General features: G+C 50.2%; 1 protein-coding gene across 1 annotated transcript in view; it reads right to left on the reverse strand.

Moving 5' to 3' along the window:
- Positions 1–2982: 2982 nt before the first annotated feature.
- Positions 2983–20729, reverse strand: part of PLPP3 (phospholipid phosphatase 3) — a 43076-nt gene continuing 25329 nt past the window's right edge. The window contains exons 3-6 of the mRNA XM_083846674.1: positions 16414–16697; positions 15579–15636; positions 8725–8901; positions 2983–4781 (exon numbers count right to left, since the gene is read on the reverse strand). Of these exons, the coding sequence (XP_083702800.1) occupies positions 4656–4781; positions 8725–8901; positions 15579–15636; positions 16414–16697 (645 nt within the window). The 3' untranslated portion in view covers positions 2983–4655. The remainder of the gene's footprint in view (positions 4782–8724; positions 8902–15578; positions 15637–16413; positions 16698–20729) is intronic.

Genomic DNA, 20729 nt, shown 5'->3' on the forward strand with positions numbered 1-20729 from the left:
GGGAGATTTTTCCTCGTGACTGCGCTCCCTTCTAGCTACAGATAGGACGGGGCAGGTATTCGTCGCAACCAGTCCGATCACTGCTACCCAAACACATGCATAGGTGTAGTCTGTGCCCCGAGGAAATCATAACTTAAGACAAGCTCACGCAGGCACTCCCACGCCGGCTGGTGCCAGCGGGGGTGGCGTGCAAAGGTGATAATTGAAAGTTGTTGGGTTCGAGGGTTGTTGTGTGTGTTATTTTCCCCCCCGCTGAATCAACAGGTTGTTGTTTTCGACCTCCTGCTTCCTTCAGTGAAGGTGGCGACTTGTCTTCAGGCTCACAGGGCTGTGCCCGGGCCTGGCAGGCCTGGCAGGCCCCTGGCACCCCGTCAGCAAGTGTCGGGAGGTGTGCGGGGCTGGGCAGCAGCCCAGGTCTGTAAGGAGGACCCCAGCCTCTGTTTACAGACGGCAGAAGCCGGGTGATTCACCTCATTCATAAAATCTGCCTCTCCGATCTCGGCCCCAGAGGTGAGGCTGAGCACCAGGCCTGCCTCTTGGGAGGGGAGCGGTGGGTGAAGCCGAGGGTGCGGCAAGAGAAAGGGGACGTGGGGTGAGAAATGCAGCAGACACGGGGTGCTGTCTCCCGAGGTGTCCATGGTGTGGTCAGGAGGCTGAAACCATCTTCCAGCACTGAGCTGGAGGAGCTCAGCCTCACACGTCCTGTGGCCCTGTGGCTGGCCGCTGGCTGGGTCGCTGCAAACAGCTGGATGGAAACTTCGGCCACCCAAACGAGCCAGGTTTGGAGCAGAGAACAGCAGGTCCCTGCTTGCAGGACGGATCTCCTCCCTCTCCCTCCCTTGATTGAAAACTTCATATCCAAAAAATAATCAAGCAGAAGTTCAACAGCTTCAGCATCTGAAGGCTGCCAAGCATTCTTGCTGAGGGAAGCTGTTTGGGTACACCGAAACACGGCGGAACCTGGGGCTTGCGTAAACCTTTCTTACCTTGGAACAAAAGATCTGCTCCCATAGCAGTCAGGTGCACTGCATGAATCGTGTGAAAACACGCCGAACCGGTCTCTGTGCAAAAAAAGACAGGTTTGACTGGAACAGCTCCTTGTGCAGAAAGGACCTGCCAGCATCAAAGGCAGATGTGTGCTGGGTGCTCCACAGCCTCCGATTAGCATCTGCAGGAGCAGAGCCCACATTTTGCAGCACTGAAGGCCACAACGGGCACCCAGCCTTGGGCTCCAGCAACGTGCCTGGTTTGCATAAATGTGTCTGAGTCTTTTCATCCATCAAACTCACTGGGAGAGCTGCAGCATGAAAACCACCGTGCTGCCCAACCCAGCCAGCCACAGTCTCGTGGCTGCTCCCCATCCCTGCTGATGTGCATTAAGGACCAAACCTGGCATGGTGCATGTTCCAGCAGCACGCACAGACACTGCTCAGGGACCGCCTGCAGAAGTGGTTGCCTTCAGATCCTAGAGCATGTATAGTTTGGTTTTAGGTGTTGGTTTTTGTTTTTTTTTTTTTCCATTTCACTCTTTTCTCTTTCACTTCCTTCCTGCCCCGCAGGAAGCGATTGTAATAGATATGCCCCATTGCCGTGCTCACGGCTCGCACTGCACACTTGGCCTCCCCCAGTGGTGCCTGCGATGTGCAAGTGGCAGCTCCCAGTGCCCCGCATGGTTTGTCTCCCGCACTGATTTCCAGCATCACCCTGACACTGCCTGGCCCAGCATGCCCAGAGCTTGCTCCTCCTATAGCAGCTACACACTCACTCGATGCCCTTCTGCTAATCGGGACAGGGCTCTCTGGACCACGCCACCATCGCTGTCCCCCTGACCCCGTGCTGCTGGCAGTCATCCCTCCCCTTTGCTTATTTACCAAGTGGTTGGCAAGGGTGAGATGCAGAGCCAGAAATAGGACGTGATGCTGCTGACGCCTGGCCCCATGCTATAACCTTAAAGCCTGCTGCCTTGTCCAAACACACACACTGCCTTTCCTGCCCCATACATGGCCCACACATCCTGCATAAGGCCCCCAGCATCTCATGACTTCCCCAGCTGCCTGATGTTCCCCAAGCCCTCCTCTCTTCCCCGTACACCTGTACACCTGTTTTCATACACTCAACACTACCAAAGTTCCCTTTGCATTTAGGACAGGCACAGGTTTACTAAGTTGTTCCACACGTAATAAAATACTACTACTAATTACGATAATAATAGCAAGTGCTAGCTGAGCTCTGCCTGCTTAATTTCCACCTGCTATTTATTTTCAGTTTGATGTGGTATTTACTTCCTGTCATGCATTCTTGCAAATTATTTCTGTGCCGCGTTATCTTGCCAATGTGGTTCACCCAAGGAGTGGCCGAAACGCAGCTCCAACTGAGGGTGTCACCACCAAGGAGTTAATTTTGTTCTCAGATCCTGTAGGAGGGGGGGGGAAAAAAAAAAATCAAGCCTGAAGTGGAACTGTACGCTGTGCACGTGTGTATATATGAGCACATACCACTGTGGGATGTTTTTTTTCCTCTTTTCCCCTTCCACCCACATCTTCACAACCCATCAAGCTGCAAGGCTTTTTGTTCTGTTGCAAAGTATCTGAGTTTCATGAGAAAGGTGTTGGCAGAGTTGTGAGCCCTGTTGGGAGACCCAGCAGCCAGACTGAGGGGATTCAGACTTTAAAATGTGTGTGTATATATATATTTACACACACAAACTTCTTTAAATCTTAGAATATTGATAAAGAGAAAGGGACAAAATCAAAAAAAGATGTGCTCAAAGCCTGAGCATTGCCAGGAGCAGTTCAATGCAAACCTGTGATTGCAACCACCACATCCTCTCCACCCAGGAGCCTATCTACGGTGGCACTGGGTCCCCTTTATCCAGCTGACGCATGCATCAAGTCCCAAAGGGTGACCCGATTTCCCTGGGCAGAGGGGCGACAGCACAGCGGGGGCTCAACCTAAAGGCAGGACGCAACACACACAGGGCTGTTTAGTTGTGTTATGAGCTTTTATTTAAAAAGCACATTTATACAGCAATAATTTCGCAGATACAAATTTTAATTTTGTATTCTACAAAAGTCTTTGAATATTCTTCTCTTTACAAAATGGAACATTACAAAAATACAGACAATTTAATATGATTTTTTTATACAAATGTCTCTAATTGTAGTTATTTTCATTAAAATATTACTACCACAGAACTACAATATTTTAGTCGACTATAAAAAATTAATTCAATGCTTTTTTAAGCAGCAAAATGTAAATAACACAGGTCAGGACACAGTTTATAGTCATAGTGGATATATCTAAAATTGTTTCAGAAATAATATTTTACATAGTTAATTTTTAAGGTTTTATACATTATTTATATAATATTTATATATAAAAAAATCATAGCTTGCTATAGTTGAAATGATAGGACGGATTCTGTACGAAGGATGTGCAAATGGCCGTTCTGCATGCTTTGCGTGATCCCTTTGCAAGCGCGCTCTGTGAAAGGTCTGCAAGCCAAAAACCTGTGGTTTCCGGGCAAAAAAAATGAAAAAAAAAATCACACTCAGCGGAGGCACAACTGATTTCCCACCGGCGTCCCCGAGTGGAGCACTCCGCCTGGCACCCGCGGCGGCAGCGCACACCAGGGCGCCGACAGGAGAAGCGGGGGGGGGGGTGCACGGACCGACTGACACCCAGGCTGGGACGTGCCGCCCAGCAGCCCGTCCCGAAACGGCAGAATTAAAGTTTCCCCAGGACTCAGCCCCGAGGTCGTAGTGCGAACGCGCCTCCGGCAGAGCCGCCGCTGCCCAAACCGTGAGAGCACAGAAAATCTGCTGCGATTTTGAGGGGGGGAGGACCGGGAAGCGGAGGATGCTCTTTTCCATTTTAAGGCCATTTGCGGCTGCTGCATGTGCCCAGTGGCTCAGGCAGGATGAAGCCTCGCCAGGAAGCGAGCGGGAAGGAAGAAATGTGGCTTTCTGCGCCGAGGGTGGGTTTGTTCAACCTCACTGCGTGTCTCAGGACTGCTTGTGAAAGGTGTGTAGTGTGAACAGAGACCCTCCGGAGATCTTTGACTGGGCAAGCTTCTTCTACGCTAAGTCACAGTATGGAACAGAGGAGGCAAAAACAAACTAGCATCCAACAGGAAAAAAAAAAAGCAACTCTTATGAACCAATCCCAGATCTTGACTCAGTGCTGTTTCTCATACATAGTGCTATATAAATCAACTGTGAGTTGTTTTTTTCCCCCCTCGCAGGCACTGGACATCTTCATCATAAAAAAAAAAAATCACATCTACTAAGATGGCCAGCTTTCCAAAATCCCTTAGTGTTCATTACGCTATGAACAATTTGGCGTTCACTACAACATGAACACTCAAACCAATTGCACATCCAGGACTCCGGCACCTCTCTTTGCTTGTTCGGCTTTTTGTTGTGTGTCTGTTTCTCACTGTTGCTTCTGACTTAGTTGACCACCACCCCTTTCCTCCAAATGTCGCAAGTTGAAAAGACCACAGAGTAAGACTTTACCGGTCGGGCAAGAAAGTCTCTCCCTACATTCTACTGTCTGATGAGATTTGAGAGCAGCAGGTAGTCGCTGTCAGCAGTCATTTTTTGCAAAAATAAAAAATAAAATAAAATACAACGCCAATCCGATTTCTCAAAGGCCTACACCATGTTGTGATGGTTATTGCGTTCAATGATGTCCACAGGTGAAAGGATCTCCTTCCGGATGGGGGGCGGTGGCAGGCAGGTCTTTGTCTTGGGCTTGAAGAGGTCTGAGACATAAAACACCTGGAGGAACAAGAGGGAAAGGCAAACTTAGCCCCACTGGGTGATGCTTCATTCACAAATTTGGTTTACAGAACACAGACGGCTGTAGGCTCAAACACTTTTTGTGCTGTTGAATTCCTGCATGTAGCCCCAGCACCTGCTACCACCTTCCCATAGGACACAGAAGGCTCAGACCTCACATAACACGGCATAAAAATATGACAGAACAATTTCATTTATTGCTGTGTCTTCACCAAGAGCAGGACCCCAACCCTGCTGCTGTGCAGGTTAAAAAGCCAGGAAACAGACACATGGCCCACACTCACACAAAACAAAGGTCTCCAACTAGCCAGCCTGACTCATGCAAGCACAGTTTTAGGGATGGGATTGATGTGAAATAACACATTTATGCATTCTCCAGGTAGGCAATGAGAAGCCCTCAAATCCAAGTTGTACTAAACGTTACAGGCAGCAGGTCCAAGGCACACGATGCTCTCATCTTACCCTTTCCCCACCAGCCCAGAGAATAGAGGAGGAGTCATTCCCGACTACTTTTTCCTAAATATCCTGTGATGTAAGCCCTCTCCCGGATGTGAAAAAGCCAGCGCTTGGCAATTTCGGGAGGCAGCAACACAATAAGAAACAAAATGCTGGGAGGAAACTTCCACATCCTCCCTTGGCAGCCGCTGTACTGAGCTTATCAGCGCCGTCAGACCGGGGCACTTTCTCCTGTGCCAAACCTCAGCCCCACGCCAGGAGGGAAAAGTCTTAGACAGCATGGATCCTCCAGAGGTGGCATAAAGCAGCCAGGACTCTTCTTTTTGTTAGCTAGTACCAAATCCCCAAAATTTGGTCGTGCTGTCAACGGCTTCTGCTGGCCCAAAGTTGCTGGCTCAGCCTCAGGTACCATTAAGCACTGGTAATTCAGAGCAAGGTGTGGGATAGCTGAACTGAAGCCCTGGGAAGGGCATCATGTGGCACGGCGAAGCTGTAGGAATTAGCAGCACATTGGACTTTTCTCCCCCAGTACTCAGGTGCAAGATAAGTTAGGGGAAAAAAAAAATCCAAGGTGCTCAAATGAACAATATCAGATTTACACCTTCAGGCTGGGTAACACGGGGAGGGAGCTGAGACGTTCCCCTCTGCCTCTCCACATTTTCTAGCTACCCACAGCCTCACACGGCAAGTTTAATTGTCCTTGGAAACAACTTTTGCAAGTCCCTATCAGCACAGGCAGATAAGGAACTGAGCTGAATAGACACCAAACCTGCTATAAATGGCAATTCACTCCTACAACCAAAACTGCGGATTCAGGAAGCTGAGCTGTTGCTGCTCAGCTTTTATTGCTTCATGGACAGACACAGAAGGAGCTGACATGCAAAGTGGCTCTTTCCTCGGGGATGTGTTGGTATCTGGCCACCTGGTTTTGTAACGGAGCTGGTAAAGTCATTTACAGGGCATCCAAGAAGCAGCATTTGTGCATCTAGTTCCACCACAGGATCCAGCTGAACCCATGGAGGATCACAAGCCTGGATCTGGCCTCTTGCTGCCGCATCTCAGAGAGCAAGCATCTTGAGCTGCTCTGGTGATGGTTTTTCTCTTCGCTGTTAACAAGCGTAAAACCCCCGCTCGGCTGGCTCGGCACGCTGCTGGTACCAGCGCTCTCGCGTGCCCACCTCGGAGAGCTGGATTCAATCAAAAAGATGTCCAATTTCTGCACCGACACAGCCATGACAAATTGATTTACGGGAGGAGAGTGCTCAGTGCAAGAAGCATGTGGGGATTACGCTGAGCCTGGTCCTTGTTTTGGACAGGAGTGAGTTATGGCGGAGTGTCATCCTGCACACTTCAGCCTTTACCCTGCTACTCGCTGCTTTTCGGGGTTTCATTCAGAGACTGGGTAAGAGGTTTCCTTTCTCTTTAAACTGTATTTCACTTTAACGTGGCTGGAGGTTATACAAACACTTATAGGAATCATGAAACATGATCTTTTGGGGTTAAAACAGTGTGTTAAATCCTCCTAATGCTTGAAGTGTTTAACACAAAAAAGGACTAATAAACGTGCAAAGTTTTTCACTTGGATTAGCTCCATTTCCTGTAGAAGGTGCTCTCCACCCATAAAGAAAACTTGACAGCAGAAGACTGAGCGCCTGTTGTACAAAGCAAGCCAATATCTTATATTGCCATTTAGCAAGTCATGTTCCTTTTTGGTATACTGAAGAATTCCTTAATCACAGACAGAGACGTTAAAACAACCTTCTGATCAAACCAGAGCAACACCAGGAGCGTGTCCTTCTGACGCCTCCCCTTTTCTCTCCATCAGGGGAGACAAACTGCACGACACATAGCAGGCTGCCTACGACGTGCATAAAAACTATTTCCATTTAAGCAGTCCTCATCATATTTCACCCTGGAACCAAGTCCGAATGTTTCATCAGCTGGAAGTGCTTGACACTAATGTCTTCTGCTTGTTATTTCAGGCACTAGAGGACAAACGCGTCTCCTGCAGCACAACCTGGATTTAAGTTCTGGCAATCCTCGGAGGTGAAACCCACAATCGGTTTCTAGTAGAAATTACAGCCTGATAACTATGGTGTTTTAACAGCCATCATCAGGCGTGCTGCTGAAGGCTGTGCTGCAGGGAGGGGAAGAGCAGCAGGTCCCTGCCTCTGCTTCGCAGCATCCCCTGCATGAGAACCCAAACCCAACCTGGGTGAGCAGCCCCAAGACACACCAGCAAAACACTCTGAGACCTCCACCTACCCCAGGGAGTCTGGGGTGAGGCTTTCCTGGCCGCCAACCCCTGTCTCCAAAGGGCACAGAGATGACCAGCCCCTCCACGAGCTGGCTGGAAAGGGTAGCGCCAGCAAACCCGTGCCCACCTGCAAAGCTCACAGGCAGCTGCTTCCTACGCTGCTTTGCCTCCGCACAGGAAAACCAGCCCAGTGCTGCTGTGGCCTCCCCTTCCCAGCACAGCTTCCATCTGTCGGGGGGGGGGGGGGATGGCCAGATCTGCTGCTTGTCCCAGCCAGGAAGCCTGGGGACGCCTGCACCAAGCATCCGGAGCGCTGCTGTCTTCCTGACACCGTGATCCGGGCAGCCACTGCCCTATCCCCCAAATATCGCTGGCATCCTGCTCCCCAAGTGGAACAGCACACGGAGAGGGAACTGCACACCCCTGTAACACTGCCTGGTGATGTGACCTAGTGTCTAGACCTCCTGCATACCCTGCAGAGGAAAAGATGACCAGGATGTGTGGAAACACCCTGGCAATATTGGTATGAAAGGTGCAGGAGCTGTGCTGACGCTGGCGGCAGGGTTAAGGCAGCAGCACGCAGCTCTCTGCTTTTCCTCTGCATCTGCTGGCTCCACGTGCCTGAACAGGACTTTGGCATTCGGCAATGCCACAACCCAACAACTGCTGCCCAGCGGGTTAATAATGCTTTATAACAACTTTCCAGCCGTGCCATTTTTAACTTAGCTTTGGATTATTATCAATGAGTGGAAAGTATATAACCTATTTTCTCTCCCTGCAAAATAAAGCATTAGGGAACTTAATTCCTTGCCTCTGGGTTTGCTTTACTCTTACATCAGTAAAAATAAAAATTAAAAAAATTAAAAAGCACCTCTGGACCAGAAAGCGGTAAGCTGTTACAGCCTTGGTTTGGGGAGCTCGTACAGAGACACGAGCGACCCCAGCCCCTTTGTTTCCAGGTGAGGCAGCAGCCCTGAGAATAGCCCCGGTGCCCCCCACCAATTCCATCTGTCACTTCCAGTTACGGGGCCTGCAAACAGGTCACTCCTCGGAGAGTAAATTGCATGAGAGCAGCTCAGGCTGCCACAGACAAGCAGACACAGCTTTTGTTAACAGCTTTCTCACAAGCCCTTCTGCTACATTAAAAAAATGAGCTCAGAGCAGCCCCGGTAACCCCCGCCCGAGGTGTCCCCCCGCAGCAGCACTCACCACGCAGTAAGCCACCAGGGCTCCCTGTGCAAAGCCCGCCAGCACGTCGGTGGGGTGATGCTTGTGGTCTGACACGCGGGACAGGCCGGTGTAAAACGCCATCATGATGAGCGTGAACTGCAGCAGGGGACGGAGCAGGCGGGCGCCCTTCCACGTGAACCTGGCCTGCAGATAAAACTGCGGGGAAGAGAGGAAATAAAGAAAAAAGGGAGCGTTAATTTGAGGCTCCCACCTGCAGCGGGGTAGACGCAGGGGCCCCGTGGAGCAAGGAGGGGGAATTTTCAACACAAAGGATGCTCTCTACAGGCCTGTGACCTCCTGCCTGCTACTTTGGAGCCTGGCAAGGGGCTCGATACCCATTTACAGCCCCTTTTGTGCACCCAGAGCAGTTCGCACTGCCTTGAGACAGGAAGGAGCAAAGCTCTCACCAGAAACCCAAAGCAACTTAATAATATCATTTACCTACTGAAGCAGAATTAATTGGAAAGCTGATATGGGGGAAACACTGTGTTGGTTTATTTAGTGTCTGGCTGTTGCATAAGCATTCTATTTACCCCTTTTTGGAAGGAATACACACCAGGCTCTTTAAAGGAAACGAAACATCATGTCATTGGAATGGAGCAGATGCTCCAAATTACCCAAATTGTTAGCCAATTAGCATGGAAGAGAGCAGTACCAAAACAGCTTGGTGCTGGCTAGCTCACATTATGATTCTGGGGAATATTTCTGCAAACCAGCCAGAGTCTGGGAACGGGGCCACGTCCCCACGGCGCACACCCCACACTGTGCAAACTGGTCCATGCGATGCTGGGGGACGAGGCATGGCTCTCAGGTCCCCATGGCACCCCCAGCTGCTGCAGTCTGGTGAAGCAAATGTCTCAGGAATACTCTCAGGTCCAGGGTACAGTGCAAAACTCAGCTGCCAGTATGTTGTTGCAGAGCAAAAACAGCTCCATGTATTATATCTTACAAACTGTTACCCTTAGTCCTACCAGGGGGTTTGAAACCTTATGTCTTACGCTTCAGGCTGTGTCCCACCGAAGCCATTAAGAACGAAATTTGATGCTGGATAATCTGACATTTGTCCTTTTTGCCCACCCCAACATCCCCTCAAATCCTTATATCCCACAAGCTTGAACTAAATAGGCATGTTATAGGTGGAGAAGCAAAGTTTCAATTAAAAATTAGCAATGGAAAGCTAACACTGAATTTGAACACAATAAAACAGATGCTTTTTGGAGTCTGAAGTGATTAAAAAAATAGGAAATTCTATACAACAAGGAAAGTAACACCTAACTTGCTTGAGACTTGTGCTTTGGGCAAACCAATTTATCAGCTAGATTATACTGAGATTTTACCTTTTCTTTAGAAACCCTTGCAAAACTGCCCTCCCTTCCCCTGCCCAGCCTCTGTCCCCGTGTCCTCTGGCCCTGGTGCCTCCTGCTCCAGGAAACAGCCAAGTCCGAAACCACTTGGAGCAAAACTTGCATGTGTTTGCATCGCCATATCCCGTTCCCCTACTTCCATGCAACTTGCGCTCCATCCCCACTGAGCCCTGATGAAATCAGCCCAGGAGTTCAAAAGTTATCGCGAATTGCCAGGCAGATGCAGACAGCAAGGTCACCCAAGCCCCGTTTCCTTCAAATGGTGCAAGGGGTTGTTTTCACGCCAACTCCCTCCTTCCACAGCACAACCCTGGCCTGTGCAGCTCGTGTACACCCTCTGGCCCCATACAAGGTGTGGAAAGGCTGTGCAGCACCGTACTGCGTGTGCTGGAAGCCACCGAAGCACCCATCACCACCTCACACCCACACTTGTCTGAGAACCTGCTTCGGAAGCAGGCTGGGAGCACGTACTGAGTGATGCTTGGTAAGGACTGCCAGGTTTGGGTGGGAACGTGGGGCTGGACAGAGCTCTTCCAGGGAGGGGACGGCGGAGCAAGACCACAGCCTGGGTTATCTGCACCACAGACCGTGGCATGGCAGCAAAAGGCAGGAGCAGCACCAACAGGAACAGCCCGGAGAAGGGGTGGATGGAGAGAATGAAGTGAGATCACAGCAGGAGCCGTTTGGAGCTCCCACCCACTGCCTGGCTTCTGGCAGGGGCTGAATTACCACGGAGCAGATGGCTTCGAGGGCATCGCATCGCTCTGCTCCTGCCAGGGGACTTCCACAGCGTCGGCGGGGACAACCCGCGGCTGCACGCAACCCCCGAGCGAACCCATTGGGGAGGAGCTGGCAGGGGACACAGGCTGAGAACGTCACCTCCAGCCTCCCAGGGCTTTCTGCCACCCAGACATCCCATCCCCTTCACGCTGCCCCCACCGCAAGGCTGAGCTCCACCAACCACGGCTCTGAGTCACCCGAAGGTTTCCTTCTGGGAAGCGGCCGGTCTTGTTTCGGAGTTAACCTGACGTTACCTCCTCCAGCCCCATGTGGAGCAGTACCCGGCACAGTGTGGGGCCAGAAGTCCTCAAGCCCTTGATATAGGGCAGAAGGACAAAAGACCTCCCAGCACCAAGTGGATGAGCTGATTGCCTCTTCCCCGCCTCTGCTGGCTGCGCAGCATCCTCCCACCCTGCTGGGAATATCACCGTCTGCTCAGCAAAGCAGGTCGCACCTCGGCCCCAGCCTTGGTATAAACCACTTTGTTCACGTCCTTAGGTCACCACTAAGCCTCAATCCAAGTCCACAACCACCACGGAGTTTCCCTCGTACACATCATCACTCAGAATCACAACCTTCTCTGCCCTCGGCAAGAAACCTCAGTGCAAAGCTCCACGGTGACCCAGACAAAACCAGCAACACCTGTAAGTTTCCGTACAACCAGCAGACCACACTGAAACCCCTTCTGATCTGAAGGCTTCGGCCTTGCCCACTGAATGCCCATTAAACACCCAAGCTGCCCTGTTTTACTCTCATTTTCTCCAGAATCAGCCAATGCTGCTGAGAGATATTAACTTAGTTTTCCTTCATCTTCCGAGTGACTAGCTGGGGTTTCGGGGAAGTTCTGGCTGAAAAAAAAAATCAGCATTATGGTCTCAGGTGCCTGACGGGAGCAGAAAACCCCATTGCTCCCCTCGAAGCCTCCCCATGAACCTGAGGTGTGGGCTGGGTGCACCGCAAGCTGTTACAGACCTCCTCCTTCCTCAGCCTGCTATAAATATGGGTTATGGGCTCGCTCGGCCAAGGAGCAACAAAGCAAGGAAAATTAAGACAAAGAGGATTGCCCAAGCGCAATTTCCCCTTTCAAATTTTTATACAAAGGCCTGATGTTAATTGGGTATTCTTGGTGACAAGGAGGCTGCGAGAAACTTAGCCCCGAAGTCTCAGTGCTTATAACCAAATCCCAGGAGCTCGGACTGTGTGGCAAACGCCCTTCTGGGGGACTTTTCCACCAAAGCCCTCCGGGGCCTGGCATCAATTCACAGCTCCCTGTTGGGAACCCGTTCCCAAACCAATAGTGTTTAACAGAGACCGACTGGCCACAGGGCTCGGTGCTGAAGCAGGGCACTGGTCACCCACTGCCCCCCTGCTCCTGCCCGGCCCCAGACCCTGCAGGACCCTCAGCAGACCCAACATGCTCCAGTGATGATGGATTCTGCAGGTCTTTTCCCCAACCAAAGGCATTTTTCAGCATCCTTGAGGTCTCCAGACAGACCCTGTTAGCTACGGACCCTACCAGAGCACACAAAATATTACTGACCATAAGCTTGTTTCTGCACAGGGTTTATACACACCAGCACACCACTGATGAGGACGTGCACAACAAACTTCCATCGAAAATATCCCCCTGCCCACGTGTGGACGCCGCATTTTAAAGGTGGCTTGACTTCAAGCGTGGGGTGATGTAATATTTTTTAATAGACCGACTAAAGCTTTCTGCAGCCACGACCTCCACTGCGTGGGACACAGGACTTGAAGCCATCATCGTGCAGAATGGGCTGCAAGAGCCATGCCAGGGCATGCCAGGAAGTGACTTGTTCTTGAAAAATGAAGTATTGTTCAACACAGAACTTGGACGCTGCACTTAGGACACAGCTGACCAGCTGAACTTCCGCAGCTCTTGCTCAGCCCCACAAATGCCCCTAAAGTGCCTTCACCACCATCAGTGCCCCCAGTTTGCAGGGGTCCCCCACCAGCTCCCAGTTCCCACAGCACCAGCAACAACCTGCTGCCACTTTACAACTTCACCATCCCTAGCTAGTCTTCCAAAAACCCAGTCATTCACTGAGCTGGGCAAGAAAGCGGGGTTTGGTTTGTGTTAAAGAAACCCCCCGGGCAAACATAATTCTCTTTATCATCATCATCATCATCCTTCAGCCTCTTGAATATGACAGATGATCTGCCTGAGCTGCAAAGCCCCTATCTGTGATAAGACAAGCTGAAGGGCTCGTTTCCTCGCCCTGATACACACCACCACGAAATGCTGTCCAATTTCAAGTTGCTTTTTTCTCCCTTTAATTTATGGCTGAACCCTCGGTGCGACTTTTCCCCTGACTTTTTAAGGCACAGCACAACTGAACAGCTGGCCAGAAGGAGCCTGCTACCAACCTTATCTCGGTCACGCGACAAGGTAAAATTTAAAACAAAGTCATTGTTAGGGGACTAAGGGACTAAACGCTTCACGGAGAGGAATAAATGGAGCAGATGGGGAGAGGAGCAGAGGCAGCTGGGCGCTGACAACTCCAGCACTCCCATAAGGGGACAGGGAAGGATAGTGAAGAGATCAGAGCTGACTTTTTGCTCCGAACTCATGGGCCCCAGAGTTACACAGGAGTTACACTTCCAAAGCCTGTTGCAAAGCTAAAAGAAAATTAGGATACTTTGTACTAGCGCAGGCACTGCTGCAAAGCAGCACTGGAAAGTGAGCCGCAGTTTTTCCAGGTGTCCTAAGGGAACGCTGCACATTATTGCTTTGGAGTCTCCAGCGCACCCCCTGCCACCAGGGCCTTCCAGGCAACTGAATTCCCATTTCGCATCTCACTTGTTCCATAACCACTGTTTTTTCAGAAAAACAAGGGACAAAAAGTCCTGGCAAGGCAGAACGGTCTGCACAGCGCCCTTTGGAAAGCGGGTCAAGCCCTGGCAGTGTCGGCCAGCTATGGCCAAAGCGAGCGGCTGGGAACATGGGACGGGGCTGGGCTCTCCCCCAGGTGCTGCCTGGGAAGCCCAGGTTTGTCCCCTACCCTGAGGAATGCCACAGGCTACGATGCTATGCAAAGGGTGAGAGGTCATGCTGGGCTTCCAAAAAGGCCTGGGAGCTGCATCTCCTAAAAAAAAAAAAATACCCAGAACCTTGCTGAGTATTCAAGGAAGAAACGCGACCGACTTAGTGGGGACTGGCAGTCCTTGCTGCCTCCAGATGCCAGGCTCAGAAGGGGCCAACTTATCTGCCTGCTTGCAGAACACTCAGAAATAAATAAATGCCCCTCCCGAGGCAGTGAGAGTGACAATTTCCAAACTCAGCTCGGAAAGTTTTGCGAAGGCAGGGCAGGAGGGCCGAGCCTCCTGCAAAGCATCACGAGGCAGCTCCGGCACCGGGGGGGTGCTGCCAACCACCACGCTTCGGGTGCCCGGGCTGGGGCACAGAAGGGTCATTTTTGTACAAGCAGTGATTTTTGTCGGTGGGAAAATAAAAAAAAAAAACCCACACGCTGCGGCAAGGAGCTGGTTTCTCTTTTGTTTCCTGCCTCACCCTCCCCACGCTGGCTTCTGGTAAGGGCAACGCAGGGGGTACAGGCTGCTTCTCCCCCAGCCCAGCACCTGGCAGCACTTCAACCTCATTATTGTAACACGACTAGGAGGAGGAGGATGGCCAAACTGTTTCCCAAAATATTTCAAGAACAGATTAAAAAAACAGGGGGAATGAGGAAAGAATTTAATACACTCCCCCCATACAGCCTGGAAAGCTTAGTAATTAAATTACAGGAACAGCTCCCAGCCCACGGAGGGTAAATCCAGGGATTAAAAGGCAGGAGGGAGCAGCAGTAATTTATCTTTTCAGAGGGGAAAGTAAAGGGACAGGGGAAGCACTGCTAGTAGATAAATAAGAGCTCATGTTTACTGTTTTTACAAGCACAGGGCTGGTCCTTCGCTTGCCAGTCTGAGCTTACGGGAGATGGGGGGGGGGACAAATCTTGAAAGGAACCTGAAACCTTTTTTCCCTTTTTCCTTTTTTTTTTTCTTTTTAAAAAAAAAAAAAACACAAATCACTATCCAAATCCCTTCCCCCCAAAAAACTCAGCGCAGGACCTTTTTGGGGGCGCAGGGAGCATGCCTGCGGCAGCCCTGGCAGGAAGCACCTTGGCACCGGCCCCGCGCAGGAAGGGCAGAGCCATTTGTCACCGACAAAGGAAAACGAGCCCCAGCCCTCCGCGACAGATCCGGCCGGGCAGGCGGCTTCACCTGCTCCGCCAGCCCTGAAACACAGCCCGGGAATCAGTCCACACCCCTGGCGGAGCTGCCGTGGTGCATCCCCCCCCCCCCACCACCACCACCGTCAATGCAATATTTTGGCACCCTCAAAATTCTCCCCGGTGGAAACCACAGCTTGGGGTGAGCAAAAATGCACAAGTCATCCGCTGGGGTAGCAGGGCTCAGATTTAATTGCAGCCTTGGCTACATCCAAAAGCTGCACAGCTCAGCTATAACCCAGGAGTTTCCAGCCCAAATAACACCGCAGGGTCCAAAAGTGAGACCTTTCCACCAGTGTGTTCGGGCTCTTGTTTTCCACCAACATCCCCATCTCTAGTCCTCATCACAGCACTAGTGCTACCAAACAGGGGCGAACGCCTCGGGGTGGGGGTTAGGGGTTGAATCAGCTCCATCTCCAATAAGGCTGAGGTCACTTACCACCAAATACAGCATGGTGTAGAGGGAGAAGGACGCGTGCCCGGAGAAGAAGGATTTCCTGCAAAACAAAGCAGGTGCTAAGAACCAGCCACTATCATATTCTCATATGGTGTTACAACATTACACATAAGAGGGTAACTTGCCCATCGCTAGCGAGATGGTCCCAAAGCAGAGGGAACCACAACCCCCCATCCTTCAGGTTACAAAAGCCCTGTTATCCGCCCTGCTCGCTCCCGAGGCCGAAAACGAACGGATGGGCAGGATGTGCGCATTGTTCGTCCCTTCCTGGTCTATTCGTGGGACAGCGCAGCTATTTCCAGGACAGCACGATAACTCATCGTCTCGCCTCGAATAACCAGGAAACCGTGAAGAAATGAAAAGCAAGCACTTCTCCAGTTGCTTAATTACGGCATTTAGGCGCCTCTCATTTAGGTTCCCCCTAAAAATGTCAAAACTAGGCATGGGATGAGTTTGATGAGGAGTGTGAAAGGGAGGTGCCAGCAGCCCCTCGGCCTGGAGGAGAAGTCCTCCCCAAACAGCAGGTCAGGCCGCTGACATTAACTCAGCTCTTATGGTGAATTCCCACATTGAGCAACCTCTCACGAAACAATAGTGTAGGAGTATAGAGAAAGGAAGAAGAATACTATTCAGGCAAACCCCACAACTCCCAAGGGAAACCACCCGTTGCTGCAGCCTTCCCAGAGACAGCAGCAGCGAGATCATCTACTGCTGGCGGAGAAGCCCTGAGAAATATTTAGTGTGAGACACCGTTTTGGCATCAGCAGCCCATTTCTTTGGACACTTTCCCCCTCAACAGGGAAACAAGGGCTCTCACCTGGCTTCCTGGACCTTGCTGTCGCTTCCCCTGCAGGTGTAGTTCTGGATGTAAACCCCCTTCCCGCAGCTGATGGTGGAGAAATCCAGGTCGCAAACCTCCAGGAAATGCGGCCGCAAGCGCCCGACGGACACTTTGGCAATGTCTGTGAAGGACTGGCTGATGGCACAGCCGAAAACAAAGCAGCCCACCTGCTTGTAGAGCGCTGCCACGTAGGGGTTCTGGATAAAAGAGTGTGACTTCTCCTTCAGGTAGTGGATGCGGTACAGCTCTCCCGTGATGATCTGTGGGGATCACGCAACACAGAGGGGCCAGTGTTAGAGAGAGGGAAGGATGCTTTGCAAAACTGGACGAGATAACAAGATGAAGATGTGCCAGGCTACAAGCCAGGAGAGACAAAATTCATTCTTACAACAGGCTGCTTAATGATTTGCTCTTCTTGCTCTGAGCATTTCAAATCAAGAATCTGTTGCCATAGTGAGTAAAGCTTAATCCAGAGCCTGCCACCTCCTGATCCTCCTCATCTTCCACTTCTTACTGCCTCTCAAGAAGAGACTGCACTCCTCAAAGTATTGTTTATGGAAAAATTAAGAAAAAAAAAAAGCTGGATTTTGGTTTAGCATGTTTGTGTATCTTCACAGAACTGAAATAGTGCCCCAAATTCTATACCAGCGCCAGAGAAATAAAAAATCAACATAAAACAGATATGTAATCTGGGATTGTTTGGGAAGGAGAAGCCAGATCCACTGCCCCCACATAAAAGTGGCTTTGGAAAGGGAAAAAAAAAAATGAACAACTTCCCAACCTGCCTCTCTTCCTCTTCAAAACCCATGAACGCAACAGGGCATGACTCAGAAAATGCTGAACTTTCCAGATTCTGGCCCCAAATCTGCCACCACCAGACCCCATTTCAACCATGCAGAGCCACCATACCCACACCAGGTATTTTGCTGGGAACCTCAAGGGATCCCGAAGTTGCATGGCAGCAAATGATGCATTTGTGGTGCCACAGAAGGCTTTGGCAATATTGCCACAAATCACCGCCATAGAGCAGAGGGCTGCCTTCTCGTAATCCCGACTTTTAAAAGGCAGCTTAATGAAAATCAGGCTGTGAAACCAAGTCCAAATGTCTCACCTCTCCCAAAGAGGCAAAGGCTTAAGTTGTTCTCTGTCACGTTACACACCTAGCTTTTGAGCTCCAGATTTACAGCTTCAGGATTTCATTCATTACTTTAAATGCTTTTATACCTGACCAATAAAGCAAGGCAGGGTTTTGTTTTGTTTTGGCTGCCCCCTCGTCTCAGCCCCTCTCTACTCTGGTCACAAGGACGGTGATATGTAAATTCAACCATCAGGAAAAATGCCTTCATGTTAATCCCTTTCTGGAGCAGGCAGCAATATTCCTGCCGGTGTGGCAGCCTGCCAGTGGCGTTCAGGAGACAAGGCTCCCCTGCCTACCTTTTTAAAAGCTTGGCACAACGTTTGGAAACTAATAAACTGGAAAAGTATGGCAATTAGGCCAGGAGGAGATGAAGCTGTATCACTGTTTGAACTCACTCGTACCACGGCTTGGAAAACAAAGGTTGACCTAAGGCGTCTGAAATCACAGCTAAGCAGGGTTTATCAAGGAGAGATACAAGTACAATAATGAAAAAACAAAGAGCAAGCCAGATCTTTCAGCAGCCGTACACAGAAATACATCGGGCAGCTGCACTGTCATCCAGGGTTTACACGTCAAATCTAATATTTACTCTTGGAAGCCTGGTCGTGCCCAAGAGCTGCCTGGGGAGCTGCAGCTAACCAGCTCCATTTTAATCCTCGCAGAATCCAAACCATCGTTTGCACAATCTTTATCCCCATTCTGGACTACCTTCAAGCCCGAGCTGGGAGCCAGGAAATCTCTTTGCACGAGAACCACAGAAGGATGTCAGAGTATCTCCTGCTCCTCTGCCAGGAGGCAACACTGGGGCATCCAGAGTGGATGCAGATGGTCCTTGGGGCTGTTTGGAGACTCACTCCCATCCATCTGCATCTTCCTGGGCTCATTCTCATGCTGGTGACAAAAACCTGCAGGAACATTGTCTCTGCCTTCACCATGCACCCAGCATGCAATGTTTTTGCACCATGCAACTGCAGCGCGCAAGGGCACAGCCACTGCCTGCAGCCTCCTCAATGCCTAAATTTGCAAGAAGGAGAGCTGCTCAAAACTCCCAGCTCTTGCAAAGGGGAGATGAGCTGAATTAAGGACGACATCTGATACCGGCCGATGTGCCATTGCTCCCAACGCACAAACAGCCACGTAAAGCTGAGGCTCCTGGACTGGGAAAGGCACGTGACCAACATTTTTAGCAAGGACCAACAAAAGTCTAGGGATTAATATTTTTTTCTCACTGTTGGTGGTCTTGGTAATTGCACACATGTAGCAGATTGTAAATTGGAGACTTCATTCCCTCGCTAACACACGGCTGGGCAGCCGTGAGCCCTCCACGCTCAGTTAAAGTCATGGCTCAGGCTTAATGAGAAGCTAAAATTGGGTAAACTTGTTTTTTTGGCAGTGCCGTCCCAGATAAAGCAGGATGGTGGAAAATTAACGTAGCACAGATGTGCAGTAACTGAAAAGACATCCTGAAAACAAGCAAGTCAAAGCTATCCATTCAGCTCTGCTCTTGCCTCGTGTTCCTGGCAAGCTATCCACATGGAATGAGCGCCGTGACCGTCACACGTGTTCAAGAAAGTTGGCCATTATGACAAAGCCAATATCAAACTTTTCTGTCTGTGCATGCCTTCTGCACATTTTCAGTTCTCATGCCCATTTCACTGTTATCATAACGTATCAGCAGCAATTCAATTAGCCTGCAATTGCTTAGAGTCTTTCGAACCCTTAGGTCTTTGGAGCACCGTTCTCGGTGCCTAATCGCATTGAAACCTATCACCTCCAACTGCAAAACAATCAGCTAATCTGGCTGTGGAACTCAGATCACCCAGGAAATCCATCTCCTTAGGTATTTTCCATAGGTGTTTATGGCCCATCAGGTGTCAGGGCTGGGGCCGCACAGCAGTGATGCCTGTGCAAGGCTAAGGAGGAAGAAAAGGGCGTTTTCCATCCCAGCAAACATCAACGTGCCTCTTTCGCCCAGGAAGATCAAACTGACCATTTTCTAGCAGGAACAGCAGTCAGGAAAGATGTGGGAGCACCCAGCCCACATCTTCAGGGTCATCTGCACGGGAATTTGCCTTTCATCAGTAAATACGTAGGTATGAAAAACAAATGTGTATCTCCTCATGGCCTGATGGAAGCAAAGGTCTCTGCCTCCATGTTTACTTAACTGGACCTCTGAGTGTCCTCAAGCCAATTAAAACATGACCCAGACCTTTTGCCCAGGGCTAGGCTGCCCATCACACCACGTAAGGCAAGGGTGTAAGATTTTGGCTTCGCCACCCAAAATGCCATCCCCTGGCAATCCTCCTAACCGCTGTCCTGCCTTTCGAAGGCAAATGTTTTGAGCAAAAAGGAACAGAGTCAGTGCTTTGTGGATTTGGAAGGAATTCCTATTATGCTACAATAATTCTGGTATCTGGGTTACATCTGAAAAAGAGGTCAGACTGACTTGAATTTTCCACACGTGCTGCCATAGCACAGAAATCTGTTTCTTCAATTCCTCGTTAGCCGTTTGTATCACTCACCAGCAAATAACGGAGCTTGTGAATTTACCTTATTAAGTTACATTTGTTGTGGGCACAGTGAAACCAGCACAGAAACATCTAATTCTTTGGGGATTTTCTTTTTCTTTTAATTGACCTGCTATTTCGTGGTAGAAAGCTGATGGATCACATAGGCAGCTGATTATGTTTCCAGTTTCTGTTCCAACTCCTCTATTTGCCACCGCCTCATTACTGATCCGAAGCACACTCCGCATGCAGCCAGCATGACGATAGCTCAGGCAGTAATGTGAAAATGAGGGGCTTTCTCATTTCGTTTTTATGGCTTTTCCACACTCGGGGGTAATTCACCTGCAGGGTAAAATTCTGCTGCACTTATGGAATTAGGGGGTTGTCACTTTTTGGGGGTTGCTTTGAGTAGGGAGGGAACAAGGAGGCGGTGTTTTGGGGACCTATTCTGCTAAGTGAATGCAAGTGGTCCGGGAATGATGGAGAGATGGGCACAAGCTGGCAGATGCACTGCACATCTCACTGCTGCCTGAGAGCAAACTCATGGCCTATTGGCAGCAAAACAAAAGGAATGGGATGGCTTCTGCTGGCCACAGTGAGAGGGAACATTGGCACTTCATGAGCACCCAGGGACAATACAGGGAGGC

Source organism: Anser anser, assembly GCF_964211835.1.
Source record: "Anser anser genome assembly, chromosome: 8".
NCBI classification, from domain to species: domain Eukaryota; kingdom Metazoa; phylum Chordata; class Aves; order Anseriformes; family Anatidae; genus Anser; species Anser anser.